Source organism: Pseudorca crassidens, chromosome 1 (assembly GCF_039906515.1).
Source record: "Pseudorca crassidens isolate mPseCra1 chromosome 1, mPseCra1.hap1, whole genome shotgun sequence".
NCBI classification, from domain to species: Eukaryota; Metazoa; Chordata; class Mammalia; order Artiodactyla; family Delphinidae; genus Pseudorca; species Pseudorca crassidens.
The window spans coordinates 187,312,324-187,337,225 of NC_090296.1; the positions used below are offsets into that span (position 1 = coordinate 187,312,324).

At 41.9% G+C, this 24,902-nt stretch overlaps 1 protein-coding gene across 22 annotated transcripts in view; it reads left to right on the top strand.

The window, feature by feature from the left end:
* The window catches only part of KIAA1217 (KIAA1217 ortholog), a 772,703-nt gene that overhangs the window by 629,716 nt on the left and 118,085 nt on the right, over nt 1-24,902 (top strand). For 20 of the 22 annotated variants that reach the window (XM_067703131.1, XM_067703122.1, XM_067703241.1 and 17 more), the window contains one exon: nt 23,148-23,346. In XM_067703131.1, coding sequence (XP_067559232.1) covers nt 23,148-23,346 — 199 coding nt within the window. Of the gene's footprint in view, nt 1-8,361; nt 8,494-23,147; nt 23,347-24,902 lie in introns of those variants that run through there. The other 2 variants (XM_067703158.1, XM_067703148.1) reach the window with 2 other exon arrangements.

The window sequence follows — 24,902 nt, forward strand, 5'->3', positions numbered from 1 at the left end:
TGAATTTGTCCATTTCTTCCAGGTTGTCCATTTTATTGGCACATAGTTGCTTGTAGTAATCTCTCATGATCCTTTGTATTTCTGCAGTATCAGTTGTTACTTCTCCTTTTTCATTTCTAATTCTATTGATTTGAGTCTTCTCCCTTTTTTTCTTGGTGAGTCTGGCTAATGGTTTATCAATTTTGTTTATCTTCTCAAAGGACCAGCTTTTGCTTTTATTAATCTTTGTTATTGTTTCCTTCATTTCTTTTTCATTTATTTCTGATCTGATCTTTATGATTTCTTTCCTTCTGCTAACTTTGGGGGTTTTTTGGTTCTTCTTTCTCTAATTGCTTTAGGTGTAAGGTTACATTGTTTATTTGAGATGTTTCTTGTTTCTTGAGGTAGGATTGTATTGCTATAATCTTCCCTCTTAAAACTTCTTTTGCTGCATCCCATAGGTTTTTGGGTCATCATGTTTTCATTGTCATTTTTTTCTAGGTGTTTTTTTATTTCCTCTTTGATTTCTTCAGTGATCTCTTGGTTATTAAGCAGTGTATTGTTTAGCTTCCATGTGTTTGTATTTTTTACAGATTTTTTCCTGTAATTGATATCTAGTCTCATAGTGTTGTGGTCAAAAAGGATACTCGATATGATCTCAGTTTTCTTAGATTTACCAAGGCTTGATTTGTGACCCAACATGTGATCTATCCTGGAGAATGTTCCATGAGCACTTGAGAAGGAAGTGTATTCTGTTGTTTTTGGATGGAATGTCCTATAAATATCAATGAAGTCCATCTTTTTTAATGTATCATTTACAGCTTGTGTTTCCTTATTTATTTTCATTTTGGATGATCTGTCCATTGGTGAAAGTGGGTTGTTAAAGTCCCCTACTATGATTGTGTTACTGTCGATTTCCCCTTTTATGGCTGTTAGCATTTGCCTTATGTATTGAGGTGCTCCTATGTTGGGTCCATAAATATTTACAGTTGTTATATCTTCTTCTTGGATTGATCCCTTGATCATTATGTAGTGTCCTTCTTTGTCTCTTGTAACGCTCTTTATTTTAAAGGCTATTTTGTCTGATATGAGAATTGCTACTCCAGCTTTCTTTTGATTTCCATTTGCATGGAATATCTTTTTCCATCTCCTCACTTTCAGTCTGTATGTGTCCCTAGGTCTGAAGTGGGTCTCTTGTAGACAGCATATATACGGGTCTTGTTTTTGTATCCATTCAGCCAGTCTGTGTCTTTTGGTGGGAGCATTTAATCCATTTACATTTAAGGTAATTATCGATGTATGTTCCTATTACCATTTTCTTAATTGTTTTGGGTTTGTTATTGTAGATCTTTCCCCTCTCTTGTGTTTCCTGCCTAGAGAATTTCATGTAGCGTTTGTTGTAAAGCTGGTTTTGTGGTGCTGAATTCTCTTAGCTTTTGCTTGTCTGTAAGTTTTTTAATATCTCTGTCGAATCTGAATGAGATCCTTGCTGGGTAGAGTAACGTTGGTTGTAGATTTTCCCCTTTCATCACTTTAAATATGTCATGCCACTCCCTTCTGGCTTGCAGAGTTTCTGCTGAAAGATCAGCTGTTAACCTTATGGGGATCCCCTTGTATGTTATTTATTGTTTTTCCCTTGCTGCTTTTAATATTTTTTCTTTGTGTTTAATTTTTGATAGTTTGATTAATACGTGTCTTGGTATGTTTCTCCTTAGATTTATCCTGTATGGGACTCTCTGCGCTTCCTGGATTTGATTATGTATTTCCTTTCCCATATTAGGGAAGTTTTCAACTATAATCTCTTCAAATATTTTCTCAGTCCCTTTTTATTTCTCTTCTTCTTCTGGGACCCATATAAATCGAATGTTGGTGAGTTTAATGTTGTCCCAGAGGTCTCTGAGACTGTGCTCAATTCTTTTCATTCTTTTTTCTTTATTCTGTTCTGCAGTGGTTATTTCCACTATTTTATCTTTCAGGTCACTTCTCCGTTCTTCTGCCTCAGTTATTCTGCTATTGATTACTTCTAGAGAATTTTTCTTTTCATTTATTGTGTTGTTCATCATTGTTTGTTTGTTCTTTAGTTTTTCTTCATCCTTGTTGAACGGTTCTTATATTTTCTCCATTTCTACTTCTAGGATTTTGGATCATCTTTACTATCATTACTCTGAATTCTTTTTCAGGTAGACTGCCTATTTCCTCTTCATTTGTTTGGTCCAGTGGGTTTTTACCTTGCTCCTTCATCTACTGTGTGTTTCTCTGTCTTACTTTGCTTAACTTACTCTGTTTGGGGTCTCCTTTTCACAGGCTGCAGGTTCATAGTTCCTGTTGTTTTTGGTGTCTGCCCCCAGTGACTAAGGTTTTGGTAGTTCCTTTAACAGCCTAGCTTATTGCTACCCAAGGCTTTATATTTTCTGAAATGTTCTTCGACTAGACATCTGTGACAAGGGTGGCTTCTTCATTCAATCTTTATTTACATGTCATCCTATCTGAAGTGTGTTCTTGGCCACAGTTTCTGAAATACCATTTCCTTTGCTCTTAGGTTTACCCTTACCTGCTTTATTTTCCTTTAGTGAACTACAGATCTTCCCTGGTTTATGATGGGCTTATGTCCTGTTAAACCCATAATAACTGCAGAATACCATAAGTTGAGAATGGGTTTAATACACCTAGCCTACCAAACACTGTAGCTTAGCCTAGCTTACGTTACACGTACTCAAAACACTTACATTAGCCTACAGGTGGGCAAAATCATCTAACACCAAGCCTGTTTTATAATACAGTGTTGAATAACTCATGTAATTTATTGGATACTGTACTGAAAGTGAAAAACAGAATGGGTGTCTGGTACTGAACGGTTGTTAGTGTCTTGGTCGTTCACCCTGGTGATCACATGGCAGACAGGCAGCTGCAGCTCTGCATCTGTACAGCATCACGAGGGACTATCTACCGCATATCAGTAGCCCAGGAAAAGGTCAGAATTCAAAATCTGACGTATGGTTTCTACTGAATGCATATTACTTTCACACCACCATAAAGTCAAAACATCGTAAGTCAAACCATTTTAATTTGGGGACCGTTTGTAATTACCGCCTGACATGGTATATGCTCGTGTGTGTAGTAGCACATCCCTGACTCTCCCCAACTCGCATAAAGGATCCAAGAGAGCAAATGTCTTGTTTCGTTTGCTGCTCTTTTACAAGCTCCTAATATGGTGCCTACGTATAGTTAGATGCTCAGTAAGTACGTGTTGAATGAATTAACGAACTGGCGTAGATAATGTAGTTGTTTATATTTGAAAACACTTTTACGTACACTATTTTATTTGATTCCCCAAAGTTGGAGTCAACAGGGGGGCAAATTTCTTTTCTTGCACGTTACACCTATATACAGTGGGTCCGATCCCAGAATGATTTCCATAGTGACAGAAAGCAGATCAGTGGTTGCTCAGGGGATGACGAGGATCACAAAGGAGACGAGGGAATATTTGGGAGCCATCAGGTATTCATTATCCTCGTTGTGGTGATAGTTTCATTGGTATATGCGTATATCAGAACTTTCCAAGTTTGTACATCTTAAATACGTACAATTTATTGTATGTTATTTTCCCTCAATAAAGCTGTTTTGCAAAAAAACACATTAGATAACTTTCAAGATCATGCAACATTTTAATGGCAAAGTTTGGAGCCACGTCGGCAGTGTCCTTGGGTCTTTATTAACAGTAACAGTTTACAATTTTCTTTACATATTCCTCCACGTTGAAAAGGGGACTTTGATTTTAAAGTTTGGAGATGTTCTCCATCACTTACGCTTCATCGCTTAAATTAAGTGAAAATCAAAGAGCCAAAAGTAATTGGATAGTATTTGAAGAATTGCAAGTTTATAGAATTTTCAGATGAGCAAGTTAGAGAATTAAATGATTGGACCGAGGTCACCTAGAACAGCAGGTTTGGCACAGGAATTAGAAACTGGATAACCCCGAATTTTGTTTCTCAGCATAAAAGCCACATTTCTCTTCCTTCCATTCTCTATTGACAAATTGTAATTTTTTTCCCCCAAAGTACTGAAAATATCTGTTTCTCAAAGTCCTTTGAGTGTGTTTTCTTTTCCTCTTTGTGAATGAGGCGTTCTAAATGCCTTCTGGCATGTACAAGACTCACTGCGAAGCTCTTTTTTTTTTTAATTTACTATTTAAGAGAGGGACCCTCTATTGAAAAAAAAATACCAATAGAACTGGGGTCAGTGAAGATATCAGCAAGATATATGTGTCAGGTCAAGTTAAGGCTGAAATCCCATCTAATGTAGTCAAAGAGCCACCCTTTAATGAATAAATCTGTTCCTGAGAAAGCAACTCTTCTCAAATTGATCAATATTTTTCTATTTAAATGGACCCATTTTTTAAATTTTCTGCTGTATGCTACTGAGTACTTACTGAATGCGGAATATACAGAGGGATACAAAGAGGTCAGCCTAACTCTCAAGGAGATGGAATAGAACAAATGACAAGTATTTTGGAATGCAAGGAGCATATGTTTTTGAGATTCTTAAGACCATTTTGTTCTGTTTTGTTTTGAATTGTTACTGAATCTTTACCTTTTAGCTTTAAATTGATTGGTTTATCCCCTTTATTTCACTAACATTCCCAAGACCCTTGGTCAAATAATTTATAATTGTGATTTTAAGCACATTTGAGTACTAATAACTACTTAAAAGTTATGCTTGGTGAATTCTTTCATAATATTAATAATTACTCCTTGATTACTTATTATGAGAAATTGTGTGTATGCATGTATATGTGCATATGCACATATGTGATTTTCTTAAATTGGGACAACCTTTTCCATTATATTTGCAAGCATCACTCAGTAATCTTAGGCAACCCTATTTGGGCAGAGAGAAAGAAAACAATGGAAAATTAAAACTCCAATGTGATTATTTTTCCATTTGCATCACATCTCACATCTAAACAGACACTAGGATGTTTCCGTGTGTCTAGCTGTGAACATTGAATATTTTTAGTTTCTCTTTAGAATTGGAGACTAGACATACCAGTAGGAAGTTTCTAATGGAAATTGATGCTTTTGCTTCTGGCCAAGCATACCACAGAGATCATGGAGGTAACATCCAACTCATGCACAGAACATGCCTTATAAACAAGAGAAGTCATCGCCCAGGATAGATTAGTATATCTGTGTAGAAACAAGCTCTAGCTGGATTGCCAGATACCACTGTGACTAAAAGTTGTTTGTGTCTGCAGAATTCTAAAAGAAAGTTCCCTTGCAATTTTTTACATTTGTTATAATTTTCCATTAAGGTTGTAACAATACCACAAAAATGTTTGGTCAAAAAAAAAAAAAAAAGAAATCCGAATCTTCTAAAAATATTTCTCGTATTACTGATGGCATTTGAGCAGTGTCTCATATGACTTGCTTTGCCAGTCGTCTGCAATCCTTTGGGACTATTTTGAGACTGGATTACCCAATGCTTTAGCTTAAGTTCTCCATATTTTACAAAATCCCCTTCCAGCTATGTGACAGAATGACTAGAAAGTTCTCTATAAGCACTGTCTCCAATTCCCCTCCTGTGGTTTCTCTTGAACCCGTCCATTCAGAACTTTAGTCCCACCACTCCATACAAACAGCTGTAGTCAAGGTCACCAGTGACCGCCCCATGTAAATCAGCCCTCTTTTCATCTGACTTCTGAGCACTCGACATGCTAGGACTTCCTGTCCTTAAGGCATGAACTTCTCCTGGCTTCCTGGACGCCTCTCACTCTCAGCCATCTTCTGACCTCACCACCCGCTCCTCTTAGATCTTCTTTGTTGACTCCTTTTCAATTTCTCACCCTTAAACACTGGCCTCAGCCCCCAGACCACTTCTGTTCTCAGCTATGCTAGTGCCCTCAGTGGTCTGATCAAGCCTCCTGCTGCCAAATGTCACCTATATGATTGTCTTGGTCAGCTCAGGCTGTCATGACAAAATACCATAAACTTAGTGGCTTAAACAATGGAAATGTATTTCCTCACAGTTTGGAGGCTTGGAAGTCCAAGATCAGGGGCCAGCATGGTCAGGTTCTGGTGAGGCCTCTCTTCCCGGCTTGCAGATGGCCACCTTCTCAGTGTGCCCATCCATGGCCTTTCCTTGGTGCCTATGCATGGAGAGAGAAAGAAGGTAAGCTCTCTGGTGTATTATTTTATAAGGGCACTAATCCCTTCATGAGAGCCCCACCCTCATGCCCTTATCCAGACCTAATCACCTCCCAAAGGCCCCACCTCCAAAAACTGTCACATTAAGGTTTGGGGCTTCAACATATGAATTTGGGGGGGGACACAAACATTCAGTGCATAACAATGATAATGACCCCTCTGGCCCAGACCTCTCCCCTGAAGTCCCCAGATACATATTTCACATCACCTGCTTGACATCTCACCCTTAACAGGTCTAAAAATGAACTTCTAATTCCTCCAACAAAACCTACTTCGCCAACATCAGTCCATTGCAGCCCTCCCCTGCCAGCTGCTCACACCAAAACCCTGTCATTTTCCTTGACTCTTTTTTTTTTTTTTAATCTCATTTCACATCCAATCTGTCGGGAAATCCTGTTCACTCTCCTTTCGTACTATATCCAGAAATCTGACCACTTTTTACCACCTCTAATACTCTGCCCAGGTCCAAACCACCATAATTCCTGTGGTCTCCTGATGTTAACCCTTGTCCTATTTAGTCAGTTCTTAACAAAGCAGCCCTGGTAAATAAATCACACCTTTACCTTGTCTCACCTCCGCTCATAACCCTCTGTTGTTTTCCTAGCTTATCGAGAGTTAAGGGTCTACACCATCTGACCACTTGCTTCCTTCCTAATCTCATCTCATCCATTCACTACCTCTCACACTGTCCTCCAAACACACTAGTCCTTTACTGTTCCTGGGACGCACCAGGCACACTCCTGCCCTAAGAAAACTTGCTCCTCTCTCTGTGTGGATTGTTCTTCGCCCAGATATCTGCAAGCCTTGCTCCCACCCTTCTTTCAAATATCTTATCAGCAGGACATCCAACTACTGGGAATAAAATAGCAATGCCCCACTCCCGCCCCACTTCTCTCTGCCCCCCACACTCTGTTTTATTTTACTCCTTGTTATTTGACACATTCTCCACTGTCTCATCGATGGGCTTATTGTCTACTGTACATCAGTACAGGGCTTCCCTAGTGGCACAGTGTTTAAAAATCTGCCTGCCAATACAGGGGACCTGGGTTCAAGCCCTGGTCCGGGAAGATCCCACATGCCGTAGAGCAACTAAGCCCGTGCGCCATAACTACTGAGCCTACGCTCTAGAGCCTGTGAGCCACAACTACTGAGCCCACGTGCCACAACTACTGAAGCCCGCACACCCAGAGCCCATGTTCCGCAACAAAGAGAAGCACCACAATGAAAAGCCGGTGCACCGCAACGAAGAGTAACCCCCACTCACCGCAAGTAGAGAAAGCCCGCGCGCAGCAACGAAGACCCAACACAGCCAAAAAAAAGACTGTTAGGAAACTTTTGTACATCAGTAGAAACTCAGATCTCTGAGCTTACCGTTCTACAGCTCACCTGTATTACACCCAGGTACTCAATAAGTATTTCTAGAAGGACCGAAATCTGTCTTTCATGCTAATTCTGCTTAAGTGAATGCAGTGCCGCTGCTCTAAATCTGAAACAGCCCCAAGTTTCACCAACGTTTCTCCCTTCCTAAAGTTTTCATTGTGGGATCAAAATAACGATTCAGTCTCCTTTTGCTCTCAGTTGTTTTAAATGGCACAAACACACTGTGTAGGTTGAAGTACTTGTCCCGTGGAAAGGGTACAGAGTCTATGATTCTGCCTTCTGTTATGCTTGTTTTAAAGCATAATGTTTATGTATCAGTTGAACTGCTATTATAGAAGATAAAGCCGGGAGAATGCATAGATGCCGGGATGTGATAGTAATTTGGGTTGGGTCTTGTGTCTCCAGGTTACTTCCAGCCTAGGGGAGGGACTCTACTTGTCCAGTGCCTGTTGTGATGGGGCAGCCCAAGAGGATTGCTTGATAAATTCTTTAGCCTTTAAAGCAAGTAGAGATATTATGGGCTTATCACTTCTTTCCCAGGGCTTTCAGTAGGAATACCAACAATTTTGATCTTGAGGCATTTAGGGGTGGGGTGGGGGGGACTCACCTCTGAAAGCAGGGAGAAAGGTTATTGATGGTAAGTCTGGAAGCAGGGCTTGTACTTTGCTGGCAGTGATGGGAAGACCTGGGGACATGGATCTGGGCAGGACCACTTTGTCATCACGGTCCCTTCCCGCCCACCACTCCCAGAGCTGCTTTTGCCACCCTCAGGCCATCTGTTCTTTATTGTGATCGTGTGGTGGAGAACAGAAGCTACTTTCAAAAGGCAGCACTGAAACTTCAAAGGGAAATGGGGAGGAAGAGGAAGCAGCCATGTGTCATGTCTCTTAAATGCCTCTTCAGCAAGTACCAGAGGAAACAGAAGGTAAAGGTACGATAAAGTCTCTTGGGGTCTTGTGAGGGCAGACTGGAAAGCTCAGATTGTCAAGCCCAGCCCTGGAAATTCATGTCACGGGAACCAGTGCCCAGAGCCAGCCACTGCGGGCTGGAGGTGGGGCCTTTGGGGGGAGGGACTGTGGCTTCATCTTGTTACCCTCTTGCACCTAGAATTCCACTGGCAGCAACTCTCTCTTTCCACTTGCTTATAAAGCAAGAACAGGCATACAAGGATACCTCTGTCAGAGATTAGATAAACCTTACAAAAGCTTTGTAAAGCCCCCTTCCAACCAGGACAAGGGCCACCAAGTGACCTAGGTTGGCACACTTGACCGGCAGGTCCATCTCAACCCCATTCTCTCTTCTCTGTGGCTCACACCCTTGAACACACGACTGTGATCCTGAGCGCCCATCCGGGCCTTAGAGAATGCCATGTCTCTTGGGACCCCCTTTAATCCTCTGGCCAGGGCTGAGAGAAGGACATTCCAGATCTCCCCAGAGGGGCAGGGTGTGGAGAGGGCTGAAGACAGGAGACACAGAAGAGGCTTCCAGAAGAGCCACACCCTCTGGCCTGGGCCCAAGGACACAGGAGGAGCGGCACGAAAGACACAGGGAGAGGGGAGCAGGCAGGCGGCCAGGGACAGGCCTTGGAAGGGCCTCACCCACCTCTCGCTCCATCACTGCCCACTCCAGGCTGGAGTCCGGCTAGATTTGTCTGGGAGGGTCCACAGGGCAGCTGTGGCCCGTTGTGGCGGAGGGGAACATGTATTACAGCCTGGGAAAGCCTATTGAAAGGCTCAGAAGAACCCAGTGGTGAACAAACAACAGAATAATTAGCACATAATCATCATGGTAGAAATGTGAAGCTTAGATAGTCACCGAAGCAGTTCATCCGTGTAAACACCGTGGAGACACTAAAAGCAGCTCAGCGTGACTCGGCTTTGCTGCCAACATCCAACCAAAAATAAAGTGAGCGAATCTCTGGAGAGGTAGAGGACATGCAAGTACCCGGGTGCACGAGGACTGCTCAAAACATAAACGTAAGATCACCTGTCGCTGGAAGATGCTATTCCTAGCGCTGAGGCTGATGTTCAGGAAACTTTCCTCATCCTTCTGTGTCACAGAGCCTGCCCGGGGCAAGATCACAGAGGCTCCCATACTGTGTGTCTGAATATCTTTAAAGCTGTAGATCAAGCCGACAAGCTATTAGATAGAATATGTTCTAGCCTCTCGTGCTTTGACCAGTACACCTTCGTAACAATGTAGAAAGACACTTTTGCTTTTAGCATTTTTGAAATTCTCAGAGTCCTCTACTGGATCATGAAGCAAAGGGGGATCCCCCTCACCCCCTACCTACAGCAGTGCCCCTTCCTCCTGACTCTCCCTCCGGCTCTTTTCTCATTTCACTTGTGAGTGATGCCCGACTGCAAACACAAGCTCCCTCAACGCGCCCTGCAGGTGCCCGAGCCTTGATTCCCCCCCCTCAGCACTTGGGGTGCACATGCTGATGTTGGGGTGAGGGGGTGCTCCAAAGTGTAGCCCCCGAGACAGGGCCCCTCTGCCACCTACTCATCCAGCACGGAATTCAATCCTCGTTCCATCAGGACTTAAACACATAAGCCCTGCCCTTCCATCAGATATAGAAGTGTGTAACTGAATCCCTTTGCTGTACAGCAGAAATTAACGCAGCACTGCAAATCAACTATGCTTCAACTAAAAGCAATCAGATCACAAGCATTGAGGGAAGCTGAGCATTCCTATGAGAGCTGGCACCGGATGGGTTAGTTCCTTTATGTTTCTCATGTGACGGAGCAAGTCTCTTGTTTAAGAGCTTTGAAATGAAGGCGGGTGAGATGTGAATTCCCCTAATGGCCCACGCCCTCTTTCTCACCACTCTCCTCCACAGACCTGGGAGCAGAAGAGCAAAGAGTGAGATGTGAGTGTTCTGGAATATTCGTCAGTGGCTACCTATGCTCAGAGTATCACCCTTCGACCAAGGCCCTCCCGGCTTTCCGGCTCCATTACCTGCGTGGGTGCTGCCCCCCACCCAGGCCTGAGGGTGGCAAAGGCCAGCTGCTTGCAGACAGATGGGTTTTATCCCCCAAATATTTCACTGAGGCGCTGGGGAACGGATGAGTCCCATGAGAGTCACAGATGGACAGAGAGTAGAATTACTGGAGCCAAGAGCCCCGGCGGAAGGCTGGGCCTCCAGAGGAGACCAGGATGTGGAGTCCAGGAATGTGAGGAAGGGAAGGTTGCAGGAAGAAGTAGCACTAAAGGCTCTTTGGGGTCCAAGCATCCCACAGTTACTGCTTTTAAAACATGAATTTGAAAAAGTGGGGAGTCTGTCTAATGAAATGGAATCCACAGATATCGATCTACTGGAATTTGTTTACAACATTTGTCATCAAAGGATAATTTTTATTTTTTGTCATTTGCGTGACTTAGGGCGTAAAAGTATAAGGAAGCAGCACGGTTCCCAGTTACCCTGAAAGTTTCCTCTGGAAGTTGTTGACGATCCTGAGGTTTGCTTACCAGAGGAGAAAAGAAGTTTGTCCTATCAACACCTCCCAATGTCTTTCTCCCCCAGTTCAGGGACCGGACAGGTTGTCTCTTTTCAAGTAGAATAATTTTCATATAATAATAGAAAATAAAAGAAATTCTGAACAATAAAATTCATAACACTATATATGGGTGGGTATTTTTAAATCTACATGTAATTTATATAAAAACCAGCATTTCATACTGAAAAGTTTTCTAAAGATATATTCATTCATCCATAATAATTACTGGTTATTATTATGTAAGACACTAATAATTTAGTATAGAAGAAAATAAATTTCCGATTAACTCAGATGGTTTCTCACTAATGTCCGTAATCTCTGGGCTTAAATCTGCTAATCAGTGTGATTGAAGACCATGCACGATGTATAAATCTCCTAGTGGGATGGGTATGTATACATTTTGATTTATAGTCAAAGTCTTTCTGATACTTGGAAAACATTCATTGGAAATTCTGTAAAAGTTGTACTTTTCATATCCATAAAAGGCCAATTAATTTTTTTCTGGGACCATGATAATTGTACTTTTATACTTGTGTTCTTCAAGGAAATCTGCTTCCTTTTGTGGCCTTTACTCTTTGGGTCTGTATTATAGAATTTCAACACCCACTTTTTTATCAAAAGCCGAGGAAAACTTGCCAATTTCCATAACTACATCCAGGTTTAAGCTCCTGGGTCAGATCTGGGTGCTCTGTGGAGGCAACACTATTTAGATAGTATTATTTTAACATTTAAAAAAAATGATTTATTTTTTAATTTTTTTGGTAGGAAAAAGCACAGAAAACCTAACAATATAATAACATAGTAGACATTACTGAAATTAAACAGATACTCGCATCCGTTTAACACCTAAGAGGCAGAGTGGCACAGTGGTTAAGATCATTAGCTGGGTGAGTCATACAGGTTACTTCTCTTTGCCTCAGTGTTCCTCATCTGTAAAATGGGGATAATTACAATAGCAACCTCATAAAGAAGATTAAATGAGTTAATCTGTTTGGAGAAGGTTTAGATCAGTGCCTGGCACACAGCAAGTGCTATGTAAGTTGTCAAATTTTATTTTTTTTATTCCCCCTCGCAAAGCTTATCAAAATATAGTCAGGCTGACCTCTGGTAGCCCTCAAATTTTAAAAAGAAAGGTAATATTTCTATAATAGCTTCAGGCTTCATATGTTTTTAAAGAAGTAAAATGTAAAGCCCCATCTTCTCTCCTCCCTCCTTCTTCTTTCCCAGGGCTAACCGACCCCTGCAGTTGGAGAGTATAACTGCCATGCAAGTTTTGGCGCTTGTGCTGTATTTGGTACACGCATAAACAATATATATTACTATTTTGTGTTATAAAACCTTACATACATGGGATCGCACTGCGTGTATCCTTCTGTAACTTTCTGTGTTCACTCAACTTTACCTTTTGGAGATTCATCCATGTTGGTAGATGTGGTTCTACTTCATTCATTATAACTGTTGTTGACAATTCCATTATATGAATGAACCACTGAGAACAAATCAATGAGAAATAGTGCCACAGTGAGCACCATGGGGCCGGTGACCACACATGAGATTTTTATCTGTGATGGATAATTTACAGGAAATAGCGAGCTTACAGTGTGCACATCTGACATTTCACCAGGTGTCCTAAAATGATTGTGCAAGTTTTCACTTTCACCGGCAGTGAATAACAGACCCCATTTTCCCATGGCTTCGCCAGTAATTGAGGTTATTGGATTTACTGACTTTTGCCTATCTGGTGGGTATAAAATAGTACATCATTGTTTCCATTTTTGTTTCCATAATTACTAGTGAGATTGGGCATTTTTATATTTATTGGCTGCTGGGGTTTCTTCTGCCATGCGTTGCGTATTTATATCCATTTTTGCATATCCACTATTGCCCATTTTCTATTTTCTTATTGATTTATGAGGGTTCTTTAATCATTCGGACTACTAATCCCTGGTAGAGCATGTGAGTTATAAATATCTTCTTTCAGACTCTGGTTTGTCTTCTTTACTTTGTTTTCAGTGTCTTTTGTAGTACAGAATATTCATTTTAATTAAGCAATACTTTCTGGGAGTTACCTGACCGTCCAGTGGTTAGGACTCTGCACTTTCACTGCCGAAGGCCCAGGTTCAGTCCCTGGTCGGGAAACTAAGACCCAGAAAGCCATGTGGTGCAACCGGAAAAAAAAAAAAAAAAAAGGCAATACTTTTCTCTGTGGTTTATAGTTTTTATTTCTTTTAAAAGTCTTTTCCTCTACCAGTATGCAAGGATACAACACCATGTTTCATTTTGTTTCATAGTTTAGCTTCTCACACATAGGTCTTTAGTCCATTAGGAATTTATTTTACTTACGCTGTAAGGAAAGGATATATTTTTTACTTTTTCCATATGGTGCACCAATTTTCCTGACACTGTGTATTGAATAGTTGTTTCTCCATGGACTTGTACCACAACCTCAGTCATACCAAGCTTTCATAAAACCTGTGTCTTCTTCTAGGCAATCTATTTTGTTCCGTAGTCCTGTTTGTTCTATCCCTGTGCCAAAACCACACTGTCCTAATAGTGTTGATATCTGGTAGGAAAATACTCCCTCTTACTATTGTTCCTCAAAATTGACATATTGTTATAAGTGGTATGTTTTTATCAAACTATATTCTCTGATTTTTTTCTAGTATTTGGGGTGGCTTTCGAGTCTCTATATTGATCTTATATTATTCAGTCATATTCTAACACTGTGTCTGCAGGTTTCCTTGGATTCTCTGTTATATCATCTAAGAATAATCACAATTTTGGTGATCCCTTCCAATCCATATGCCTTGTATTTCTTTTTCTTGTATTGACTGGAACTTTAGCTGCAAAGATAGCAAAAATTCTGAATTTGAAGAGAATGCCTCTAAGATTTCATCATAGAGTGCTGTGCTTGTCGGAGGTTTTTGGTGGATGCCTTTCACCACATTAAGAAAGTTCTCTTTCATTCTTTTTTTTATTTTATTATTTTTTAATTTATTTATTTTAATTTATTTTTGGCTGCGTTGGGTCTTTGTTGCTGCACGTGGGCTTTCTCTAGCTGCAGTGAGCTGGGGTTACTCTTCGTTGCAGTGCGAGGGCTCCTCATTGCAGTGGCTTCTCTTGTTGTGGAGCACGGGCTCTATCTAGGTGCACGGGCTTCAATAGTTGTGGCACGCGGGCTCAGTAGTTGTGTCTCATGGGCTCTAGAGCACAGGCTCACTAGTTGTGGCACATGGGCTTAGTTGTTCCGCAGCATGTGGGATCTTCCCGGACCAGGGCTCGAAGCCCTGTCCCCTGCATTGGCAGGTGGATTCTTAACCACTGCGCCACCAGGGAAGCCCTTTAATTCTTAAGTTATTGTATTTTTTTTTAAATTATAGATGTGTTTTGGATTTTTCTTAACATTTTTCTGACACTATCAAGATTACTATAGAGTTTCTCTTTACTTATTTATTATTGCAGAACATATTAGTACTAGATTTTCTAGTGTTAAACCATCTTTACACTCCTGAGATAAACTCTTCTTGGTCATGATGTACTTTTTTCATACATTGCTAGAGTTGCTTTGCTGTTATTTAATCTAGGGGATTGCATTTAAATTTGAAGTCTTTCCTTTTATTACTTTCCTAATATCCAGGTGAATACTAGCCTTATAAAATGAGTTGATATGGCAATGTTTAATTTAACCAGCAGTTCACCCTAACTGTAAGAAAGAATCCAATTACAGTTGTAGTATACGCACAATCAGTTATGTTTCTCACAGCATTTTCTTATAATATATATATTTTTTATAATTTCTGTTGCTCTTTTTCTTCTAACTTTATTATTTTTTTTGGCTGCATTGGGTCTTCATTGCTGCATGCAGGCTTTTTCTAGTTGTGCCGAGTGGGCTCTTCTCTTGTTGCGGAGCACGGGCTTGTCATTGCAGTGGCTTCTCTTGTTGCAGAGCATAGGCTCTAGGCACATGAGCTTCAGTAGTTGTGGCTCGCGGGCTCTAGAGCGTAGGCTCAGTAGTTGTGGCACATGGGCTTAGTTGCTCCACGGCATGTGGGATCTTCCCGGACCAGGGCTCGAACCCGTGTCCCCTGCATTGGCAGGTGGATTCTCAACCACTGCGCCACCAGGGAAGTCCTTATAATATGTTTTGCCTTAATTGTTGAGTAAGCCTTAAGATTAAATTATTGACCCGGCTGCTGTTTCTCTGAGTGACTTTGCACTGTAACCTCTTCATAGTCAAGTGTCTAACTCTCCATGTAAGAGGGCAGTAAGACCCACTGGGAAGGACTGGCTCATGGCACCAGAAATCAGCATCTTAGATATGCACATCTTTAACACAGCCTGAATTCCAAAAGTTATCAACAGATATCAGTGTTTTTTAGAGAAATGCTTTGGGATGCTCACTTCAACAGTATTATCATTTCACTTGAGTCCCAACTGTACTAATTTGTCTGGAACAAAACCAAGTTAAGTGATTAAGCACTACCGATGCCGTTACTAAGACTCTATGTCAAGAATGAGTACCTCCCAGAAGGATCTCTGTCCACTGACTGCTGTCAGTCAGGTTGTTGGGTGGGCAAGACTCTATCATATTTAACTTCTATACAAACTTATTTTTTACACACCCTGTCATGATTCTAACACGTGTTGCTCCACAGTCATGACTCTTTAAAGCACGTTCTAAATTAGCATTTCGCTTAAAATTGCTGCTGCAATTTTTCAGTCCCTCATGAAGACTTTCCATAGGGTCTTCATCGTTCTCCAGTTATAACTCATAGAAGATAAATTAGTTAAAAGACTTAACAAAGTCTTGCCTTGTCTTTAAATATCACATGTCTGAAAGAAATAAGAAAATATCTGATTGATATAATCCATTTCAGTTACTGCAGCAAAGATTTGGTATTTACCTAAATCAAAGACACTAAAAGCTGAGTAAAGTTATTCCCCACCCCTCCCCCCCCAGAATAAAAGAGCATCCAGACTTCCTGTGGAGAACACATTTTCTATTATCTTTTTCTTCCGTGCAAGGCAACGCTCAACATCTTGCTTTGTCACCTACTTGAAAAGCTATTCCGTAGGAAGGGGCGTGGCAACGTGAGTCCTCTCCGGAATGTGAACTATTTCCGACATCAGAGGGCATGGTAGCACTTTTCAAGGAACACATGTGGCCAGGTCTTCAAACTGCTGCTGTGTCTGAAACAAAATGTCAGCTGGTGTTGGACCTGAATTGTTAACTTCTACATAACAGTGTCATTTATGGAACCACTGTGTAGGTTAGAACACAGGGTGTGACCCTTGGTTTACCGCTGTACCTCCCATTCCTGGCACAGTATAGAGGCTGGTCTCTTGAATGAATAAAGCCATCTCTACAAGTCCGTCCAAGGTACATTTCAGTGCATTACACTTCTTTTTTAAATCATAAGACTCTTAAATTCAGTCTCTTAAGGATAACACCACGACATTAACTATACTAGAATCTTTCGCTTGTATTAAATACCAATGTCTTCCCCATTTCAGATGCCAGTTTACATTCTGCCAGCTCCACTCATAGTTTAATTGTTCCCCTCCCTTGGCCCATCACTTCTGGCTTAAAAAATTACCCAATTAACTGAATAGAAACCCTAACTGGCCAGTCTCTTTAGATCTGTGAGGGTCATCTTTTAAGATGATCGAATCAAAGCGTGCTAATTTGAGAAAATATAAAAAATATAGAAAATCATGAAGAAAAGAGCATCGCCCAGGAACTTCCCACCCAGAGACAACCTCTCTGGACATTCATCGAATAGGAAGACTAAACCATGAACCTGATGAGACCAAGGTTCAGGCCCCTATAAATAAATGATTTACTTTCATCATGAATTTTATGTTTCTAACTTGGTATTCTTATTCTGAAGGAGGTCCCTCAAAATTGTAATAAGCTTCAGGACCCACAAAACTTGGATCCATCACTGCCATTAAGGTGATTAATTGGTTTTTTAACGTCTAATTCCTTTCTGTTTTATAACATACTTTGCCACTTGACAAATTTTTTTCTCATTGCCAGTTTCTTTTAGAATTCCTTTTAATAACAGTGTAGTGTTCCAGTGAATGGATTTATTATATGAACTGATTGATTTATTAAATGAATCCTCTAATTAAATGAATCCTCTAATTAAATGAATCCTCTAGAGAGGAATCCACTCTTCCCCCCCCCCACACCCGCTTATTCTTATAAACGATGATTTACTGAGCATCCTGGTAAGTATATCTTTGTGCATAAACGTGTAGAAGTTGAATTACTGGCTCAAACCATATGTGTATTTTGGGGGCTTTTGACGCATATTGCCAAGTAGCTCTTTGGAGAAGTGGGATCAACTTTCTTTCCCAGCAGTGGTTTGTGAGGGAACTCATTTTCCCAGCTCCTGTCAGCCCTGTTTATTTTATTGTAAAAGCTTTTGCTAATTTCATGGGTATGAAAAGCTATCTTATTATTTTAATATTTATGTTTTTCTTATTAAGGTGAAAGTTGTCAGTTTTCCATCAGAAAGTACTCTGAGAGCTCTTTGTATTTTTAGGGCATTAGCCATTTGCCAGTTACAATGTGTATTGATTCGCCTAGTCTTAAACTGGATTTGGAGAAACGGAGGCATTTGGGTCATTTGGAATTGTCACCATCATCTGCCTGCAGAAAATGCCGTTTAGGGGAAATTGTAGAAGGCATTCCAGAAGGCAAGCCTACGTCTGATTAAGTTGTCGCCATGTTACCGGGAGAATTGATTTCAGCTAAAAGATATCTGAGCATCTATTATGTGCCTAACACTTTACTATCTATTACCCTTTGATGAATACAGCTAATTGGGATGCAGAATTTCGCAGAAATGCAAAAGTCATGCTTGCAATTTCAATAAGACATATTTGAGAAAATTTCCTCAATTCTTAATGGAAAAGTGTTGGCGGAAGATGGCTCAGAGATAGAGCACGTGCTACGCAGAAGTGGTGGGAAAGTCCCCCAAGTGGGTGGCACAGCGTGGAGAGTGAGCGTGCTTCATAAGGTCACAGAGCAGCACAATGTCCAGTACAACTATGATGTCCTAGGAATGTGGCGTGATTTGGGGTAATAAGGCAGCGACGGGAGGCTGAGGTCTGTTTTAGTTGGTTTGGGCGGCTGTGACAAATTACTGAAGACAGGGTGTCTTAGACAACAATGTATTTCCCACAGTTGCAGAGGCTGGGAAGTCCAAGGTCAAAGTGGCTGGGTAGGACCCACTTCCTGGTTTGCAGTTAGCCATCATCTCATTGTATCCCCACAAGCCAGAGAGCAGAGATAGAAAAGAAACTCTGCCATGTCTGTTCTTATGAGAGTGCCAATCCCATTGGGGAAGGGGCTCCACCCTCATGACCTAATTACCTCCCAGAGGCCCCACCTCCAAATGCCATCACAGTGGGGATTAGGAGTTTAACATGAATTTTGGAGGAACATGAATATTCAGTTCTTAGCAAGGTCACACAGTGAAAATCCTTGCATGCCATATGAAGATAAAGAACATTTTAGAAGATGTCCCGCATTCTGGAATGGATTCTGAGATTCAGAAAATTATGAGGATGTGTAACACGATGTGACCTGCCAAGTGCACTTAATTTTTTGCAGAATGTCACCAAGAGTTCTTGGTGACAAACACACATTCCATTTGCAGAGCCATTGAGATGGAAGAACCCAAGTGTTCAGGCTTCTCAGAAGGTCTGCAAGTGCTGTGAGGTTCCTTTCAACACTCTTGCTTTCAGGGCTCTGCGCCTTCCCCTACTCCCCCAGCACGTGCATTATTTCTAACCACGTGTCATCATTTACTTCAGTTGACTTCAAGACAGGAATATTTTTTCCAAGCTGCCCCCATCATGCTTCCACATCTTCAAGCAGATGGTCAGGCTAAAAGTGTAAGGACAGCTAAGATGGTCCAGAGAGGCCAGCTAGAGGAAATGGATGTGGCTGAATGCAAAATTTTAGAGGCTGTGTGCTTCCAGGGAGAGATTGTGGCTTCTGCGGATTGACAAAGTGGGGTATATAAGTTAGTTAAGCCATTTTACCACCTGTAACTTGTGGCAAGTTACTTGGACCTCCTGAGCTACCTTCTCCCTATCTGTGAAATGGGGCCACAACACCGACCTCATCAGAGGTGCTGATTCAGTGAAATTACACGCGTACCGTTCCTGACACACAGCAGACATCCTATAAATGCATTTCGCATGTCCTCTTCCCTTCTTCACAAAAAGGGAGTTTATCATCTAACGTCCTTCAGCCTTCCTCTGAATCTGGAACAGCCAGCACTAACTCAGCGCGAGGGAAGAATGCCAGAGCATGCTGAATCTCATCGCCGTGCCAACAACACGCCATCGTAGATTCAGAAAATTCCTTCTGAGTTTAAGCATTTCTAAATACCTTTCCTGAACTGAGAAGGCAGACCGAACCAAGTGTAAAAAGACTCTTCTCCTCTGTTTGTAAAGGCATCTTTTCCGTCTTCTGTGGATTTTCACGATCTGTAACTGGACTTGTGTACCCAGCTGGCAGCTGCACCACCCAGACCCCGAGGTAACTGTAGTTTAGCCCCAATTGTTTTTTTCACTCAGAGCAGCCTACAAATTCTATTTCAAGCACACACACGTACAGAATGCAGATGTGGGAATGAAAACCAGGCCCTTTTGGGGAATGAGGCCGTGATATTTGACTGTAGTGAGGCCACTAGTGGCCCATGTACAGGGGCCCCACCCAGGCACAGTTGGGGCTCAGACCTCAAGAGTGGTTTTGGCCCTTGGATATGACATTAGCAATCACATGGACAGTCACCACATCTCGCGTTCGGGGCAAAGACGTTGCACAATCTATGATCAGACAGGCTTGAAAGGCTTTTTCTGTACACTGAAAAACGTGTAACAGCATGGAAATTCTAGAAAACTAACTCTCTGAAGGTCTACTCCAATCAAGGAAATGGCCACTTCAGAACGTGCTTCTCATGTGTATCCAAACCAGGAACAAGATTCCTAGGCTGTTCACATCATGCAGCAAAAGCTCTTACAGCTCAGATGGATCCCCAAATGAACATTCCTTTTGGATGACTAATAAATCATTCATTCATTCATTCATTCATTCAACAAATATTTATTAAGAACCTACTATATCATTGGTAGTATCACAGGTACTAAGGCTGCCCTGGTGAACATCAACAACAAGAAACATTTTTAAAGAAATCCCTGGCCGAATTCCCTGGCGGTCCAGTGGTTGGGACTCTGCTCTTCCGCTGCCGAGGATGCGGATTCAGTCCCTGGCGGGGAACTAAGATTCCGCCAGCCGTGAGGTGCAGCCAATAAATAAATACATACATCATAAAAAATTAAAAGGAGACAAGAGGACTTGGATGTATTTTTTAAAATCCCTGGCCTCATGAAGCTTCCATTTCGGCAGGAGAGACTGACAATAAACAGTAGTAATAATGAAAATATGAGTTACAGTGTCTAGTGAAAAACACTCAGGAAGAAAATGAAGCAGGGCTGGGGTATGAAATACGAGACAGAGTGGGTGCTGAAATTTTGGAGAAGGTGGTGAGGGGAGGCCTCGCTGGGAAGCTGACTTTAATGAAAGACTTGATGAATGGTTTGGATAAATATAGACTTAGATCAAAAATATTTCCTCCCGGGTTTTCGAGGCTGTGTCTCCATTGTCTTTGGTTTCTGGGCTGCTGTTAAGAAAGCGAATGCCCTTCTGACTTCTCCTTCCTCTGTGACTTTTCTCCACACCCGCTGGGAACTTGTAGGAACCTCTGTGTTTCCCCTGCCATCTGGAACGTCTCAGGGACAAGCCTGAGTGTGTTGAGCATTTCATGAACACTTTCAGTCTCCAAGCTCATGTCCTTCAGTTTGGGGAGAAAAAAAAAAATCTTATAATACTTTTGGAAAACTGCTCTGCTTTTCCTGACCTCCTTACCCAAATCCCCATTATTAGGAATTGAGAGGCTCTGAAGTCATTCTCTATTGTTCTTACTGGTTCTCACCTTTTCCCCTCTCGTAGTCGTTTTGCTGCCCTTTTTGAGATTTCGTCAACTTTTTCTTCTCCACTGAATTTGTCATTTCTGTTCTCATGGTCCCCAGAGCTCGCTCTTGCCCTCCAAATTTCCCCTTTTCTTGGACTGTCTCATCTCTTCTGAGTTTCTGTTTTCTGTTTATTTCTCACATGAAAGAGGCTTTATGAAATGTCTGTTAACCCTTGCTAGTCTGTTCATGCATAAGCGAGGCACGGTTGTACTCACTGGAAGCTTTTATATATGGCCCAGGGTGCTTCACGATGGAGTGACCGGACAGAATCGAAACCTTACCCTCAAAAATCTGTTGGTCTGTTCTTGGAGGACAGTCAGCTTTCCTCCAGTTTCCTGACCAAGACGTCAGCCCTTTGCCAGAATTTTGTCAGAGGGCACCTCATGCACCTTCCCCTGTGCTTTGTGACCCAGAATCCAGTCCGTGGGTTCAACCTCTTCAGTGGTTCTGCTGTGGCTTTGGGGAATCGCCTGGCTGAATGGCGTAGACAGGGGGATGGAGGAAGCGTGTTGCACCATTACAAAGATTCAGCCAGCCCTCATGCGTTCCACTCACTCTGCGTTCTTAGCTTCAGAAGGATCTGGTGCCTCTTTTCCTGAACTTCCCTGGCCCTGCAGTTACGCAGAGTTCTGTGCTTGAAGACCTAGGTGTCAGCTTTCTCTCGTCTGCTGTTGTCTCCTCTCTCCTCCCCTTAATTCTTTGATGTACACTTTTTTAATTCTTCATTGTCATCTGAATGGAATTTCAGAAGGAGATGGACATAAATTGGTTACATCAACTGCCATATTTAAGCACAAGTCACATTCTGTTCTGTTTCGAGTCTCTCCTGCCAACAATTACTCTGTTGGTCCTGGTAGAGTGCCTCAGGAGATTCTCACAAGAAGTAGGAGTCAAAACGAAATGTCAGGATCTTCCGTCCCGACGCAGTTATCTATCTCTGAACAACAAGTGACTCTAAACATAGTGACCTAAAGCAACCACAATTGTTTATTTGCTCATGATTCTGCCATTTGGGCAGTGTGTGGAGGGGGCATCTCATTTCTGTTCCATGGGACATCGGCTGGGACAGCTCTCCTGGGACTGAGGGTTCCCCTCTCAAGATGGTGCACCCACATGACTGGCCAGTGGTCCTGGCTGGAGAATGGGTGCTCAGCGGGGGCCGTCAGTCAGGGCTTCCGTTCTTCTTCATGTGGCCTCGGTTGGGCTCCATGGACGCTTGGTTCCGTGAGGGAGCGTCCAAGACCACACTCACCAAGAAGGCAAGCTCTCTTGTGCAAACTCGTATTGAGCTTCCGTTTTGCGTCACACTTGCTAGTGTCCCATTGGCCAAAGCAGGTCACGTGGCCAAGCCCAGACCCCACGTGGGAAGGGACACTCCACAGGGCCGTGACGGCTGGGAGGCATGGTTCATGGGGAACCACATGCCCCCTGGAAGTTTAAAATGCTATGATCCTGTGCTTGTGTTGTTCTTTGTGTAACTGATTTGTTCCATTTTCTTTCTGATACATTGGGGCACCAGGCTCTTGCAGATATTTTCATTTGATATTAACATTCAATATGTATTAGAGCCACAGAAATGCATTTCCACCTAAAACATTTCTGAATGGACATAAAGACATAACCTATGTCGTTTACCTATGGCTATAATGATTGTGTTCCTGGTCAGTGAAAGATGTGGGAAAAAATTCACCCTATGGGGTCAAATTCCTAAATATACCTTTCAAGGGAATTGAGTATTGTTGTCTTTTGCCTTAGGTTACCAAAGGTTAGCTTCTTGTCCTTTTGGTTTTAAAATAGTTGAAAATGAGCCTCTTTAACACCTGCCCAGACTCCAAAGAATAAAAGTGGGTATTTACATCATAACCAGAGAGTGCATTTCTTGGAAATTCCAAACACATGTCTCTGGTGATGTGCTTTGCAAGCGTGTCCGGAACATTCCTGCCTGTGGTAGGGCAGAAGTGGCTTAGCTTGTGCTGTGTGTCGTTGAGTCTTGGTCTGTGACTGATAACTGTGTCCATCTTGTGCGCAGGGGTTCTTTATCTCCAGTATGGAGATGAAACCAAGCAGCTCAGGATGCCGAATGAAATTACAAGTGCAGACACAATCCGTGCTCTCTTCGTAAGTGCCTTTCCACAGCAGCTCACCATGAAAATGCTGGAGTCGCCCAGTGTCGCCATTTACATCAAAGATGAAAGCAGAAATGTCTATTATGAGTTAAATGATGTCAGGTAAGCAGTTACGTCATTTGTTCGTGTGCGTGTGTCCACCATCTTGCGTTGACGGTTGGTTCCGACTCCTTATCTCTTTGTGTTCCAGTGAAGAAAGCACACCTGTTGTCCTGGTGGGCAGGTTTATTTTACCCAGGTGTGAAACCACTATCTGGTTTTCTAGAACTTATTGACAAGGTTTGGTTTACAAAGGTGAGGACAGACTTCTCCCACACAGATCTTTGCATGTTACTTGTGAAAGGAATGGAAGAAATGAGCCAGTCTGCTGTTCATCTAAGAGTTAGGAGAACTAAGGCCCAGAAAGATCATATGAGTTGAAGGTTATACTTACAGGTGGAATTTAACCAACTCCTTCTCAAGGGTTCTTGTCATCACAGACAGAGCCTGTAGACATTTTAGGTAATGATCTCACTGGCCTATTCTTTATACGAACAAGTTAGAATAAAAGCAGTGGACTCTATGCTATTGTCCACAAGAAAGGAGGCTAAGAAGCGTTCCTTTTCCATTTGTTTCTTAAATAGTTGGCCTTTACTAAAGGATCCCACTTTCTCAGTGAGCTTTCTCCTGGGCTTCTAGTAAAATGTACTCTAAAACAAGGCTAAATGGAGTCATGCTGTGGCAGGTGGCATGGAAAGAGAAACGTCTTTATCAACCGCAGGGGTGTTGTGCATAGAACAGAAGGGACCATCTGAGCTCTTCCAGCCAAACAAGCCTGAGAAACAGGACTTAAATCAACGCAAGTAAGCAGTCGCTAGTATAGCCGCTGAACATTCTAGAGCGGAAAAAAATGATTGAGCGACTCATCCAGCCCTTTCATTTGATGGGACCAGAACCTCAGATGCATAAATGTTAAGACTTACTCAAGATCATGTAGCCGATTAATTTCTAAACCCAGACCCAAACCTGACTGTCCATATTCTGGGCCAAGAATTTTTTATTCCCTCAGAATGTTCTCCCCTCAACTCATCTGGGCCCCAACTTGGACTTGTGGATTCCTTCCCTGTGGGGATAGCAGACTTTCCTGTTTCTTCATCATGGAATTAATAGGAACTACTTTTTTAAAATATGCCTTTAGTGCATAATAAATGTAAACTGATAAATATCTAACAGTGATCTGAAATGACATATTTAGGCATGTACCAAGGCATATGAGTAATTTAGAGCTTTCAAGGTTTGACACATGCCCTCAGGTATAGGTGCTATATCTGTTACCCAACCTTCCTGCTTTTTAAAAACATGTTTCAATATTCATGGGTTTCAGAAAATTCACATTTGTTTTTTGAAATAAATTATTGATCCAGCTGTCACCAAAAAAATCCTGAATTTACAAAGCATAAACTTAAACATGAAGTAATCATGTGATATTTAGAGAGTATGTTCACAGTAATATAATCCCATGTAGTGGTTTAACATGGACAACCATCTTCTTGAATTTCTGCGTTTTGCAGTTAGAGAACTTGAGGGATATGGTAATAATAAATACACATGAAACTACACAAAGCCACTTTTGATTGTGGAGCTCAAGGCTGATGAGATTATTGTAAGCAGTTGGACCC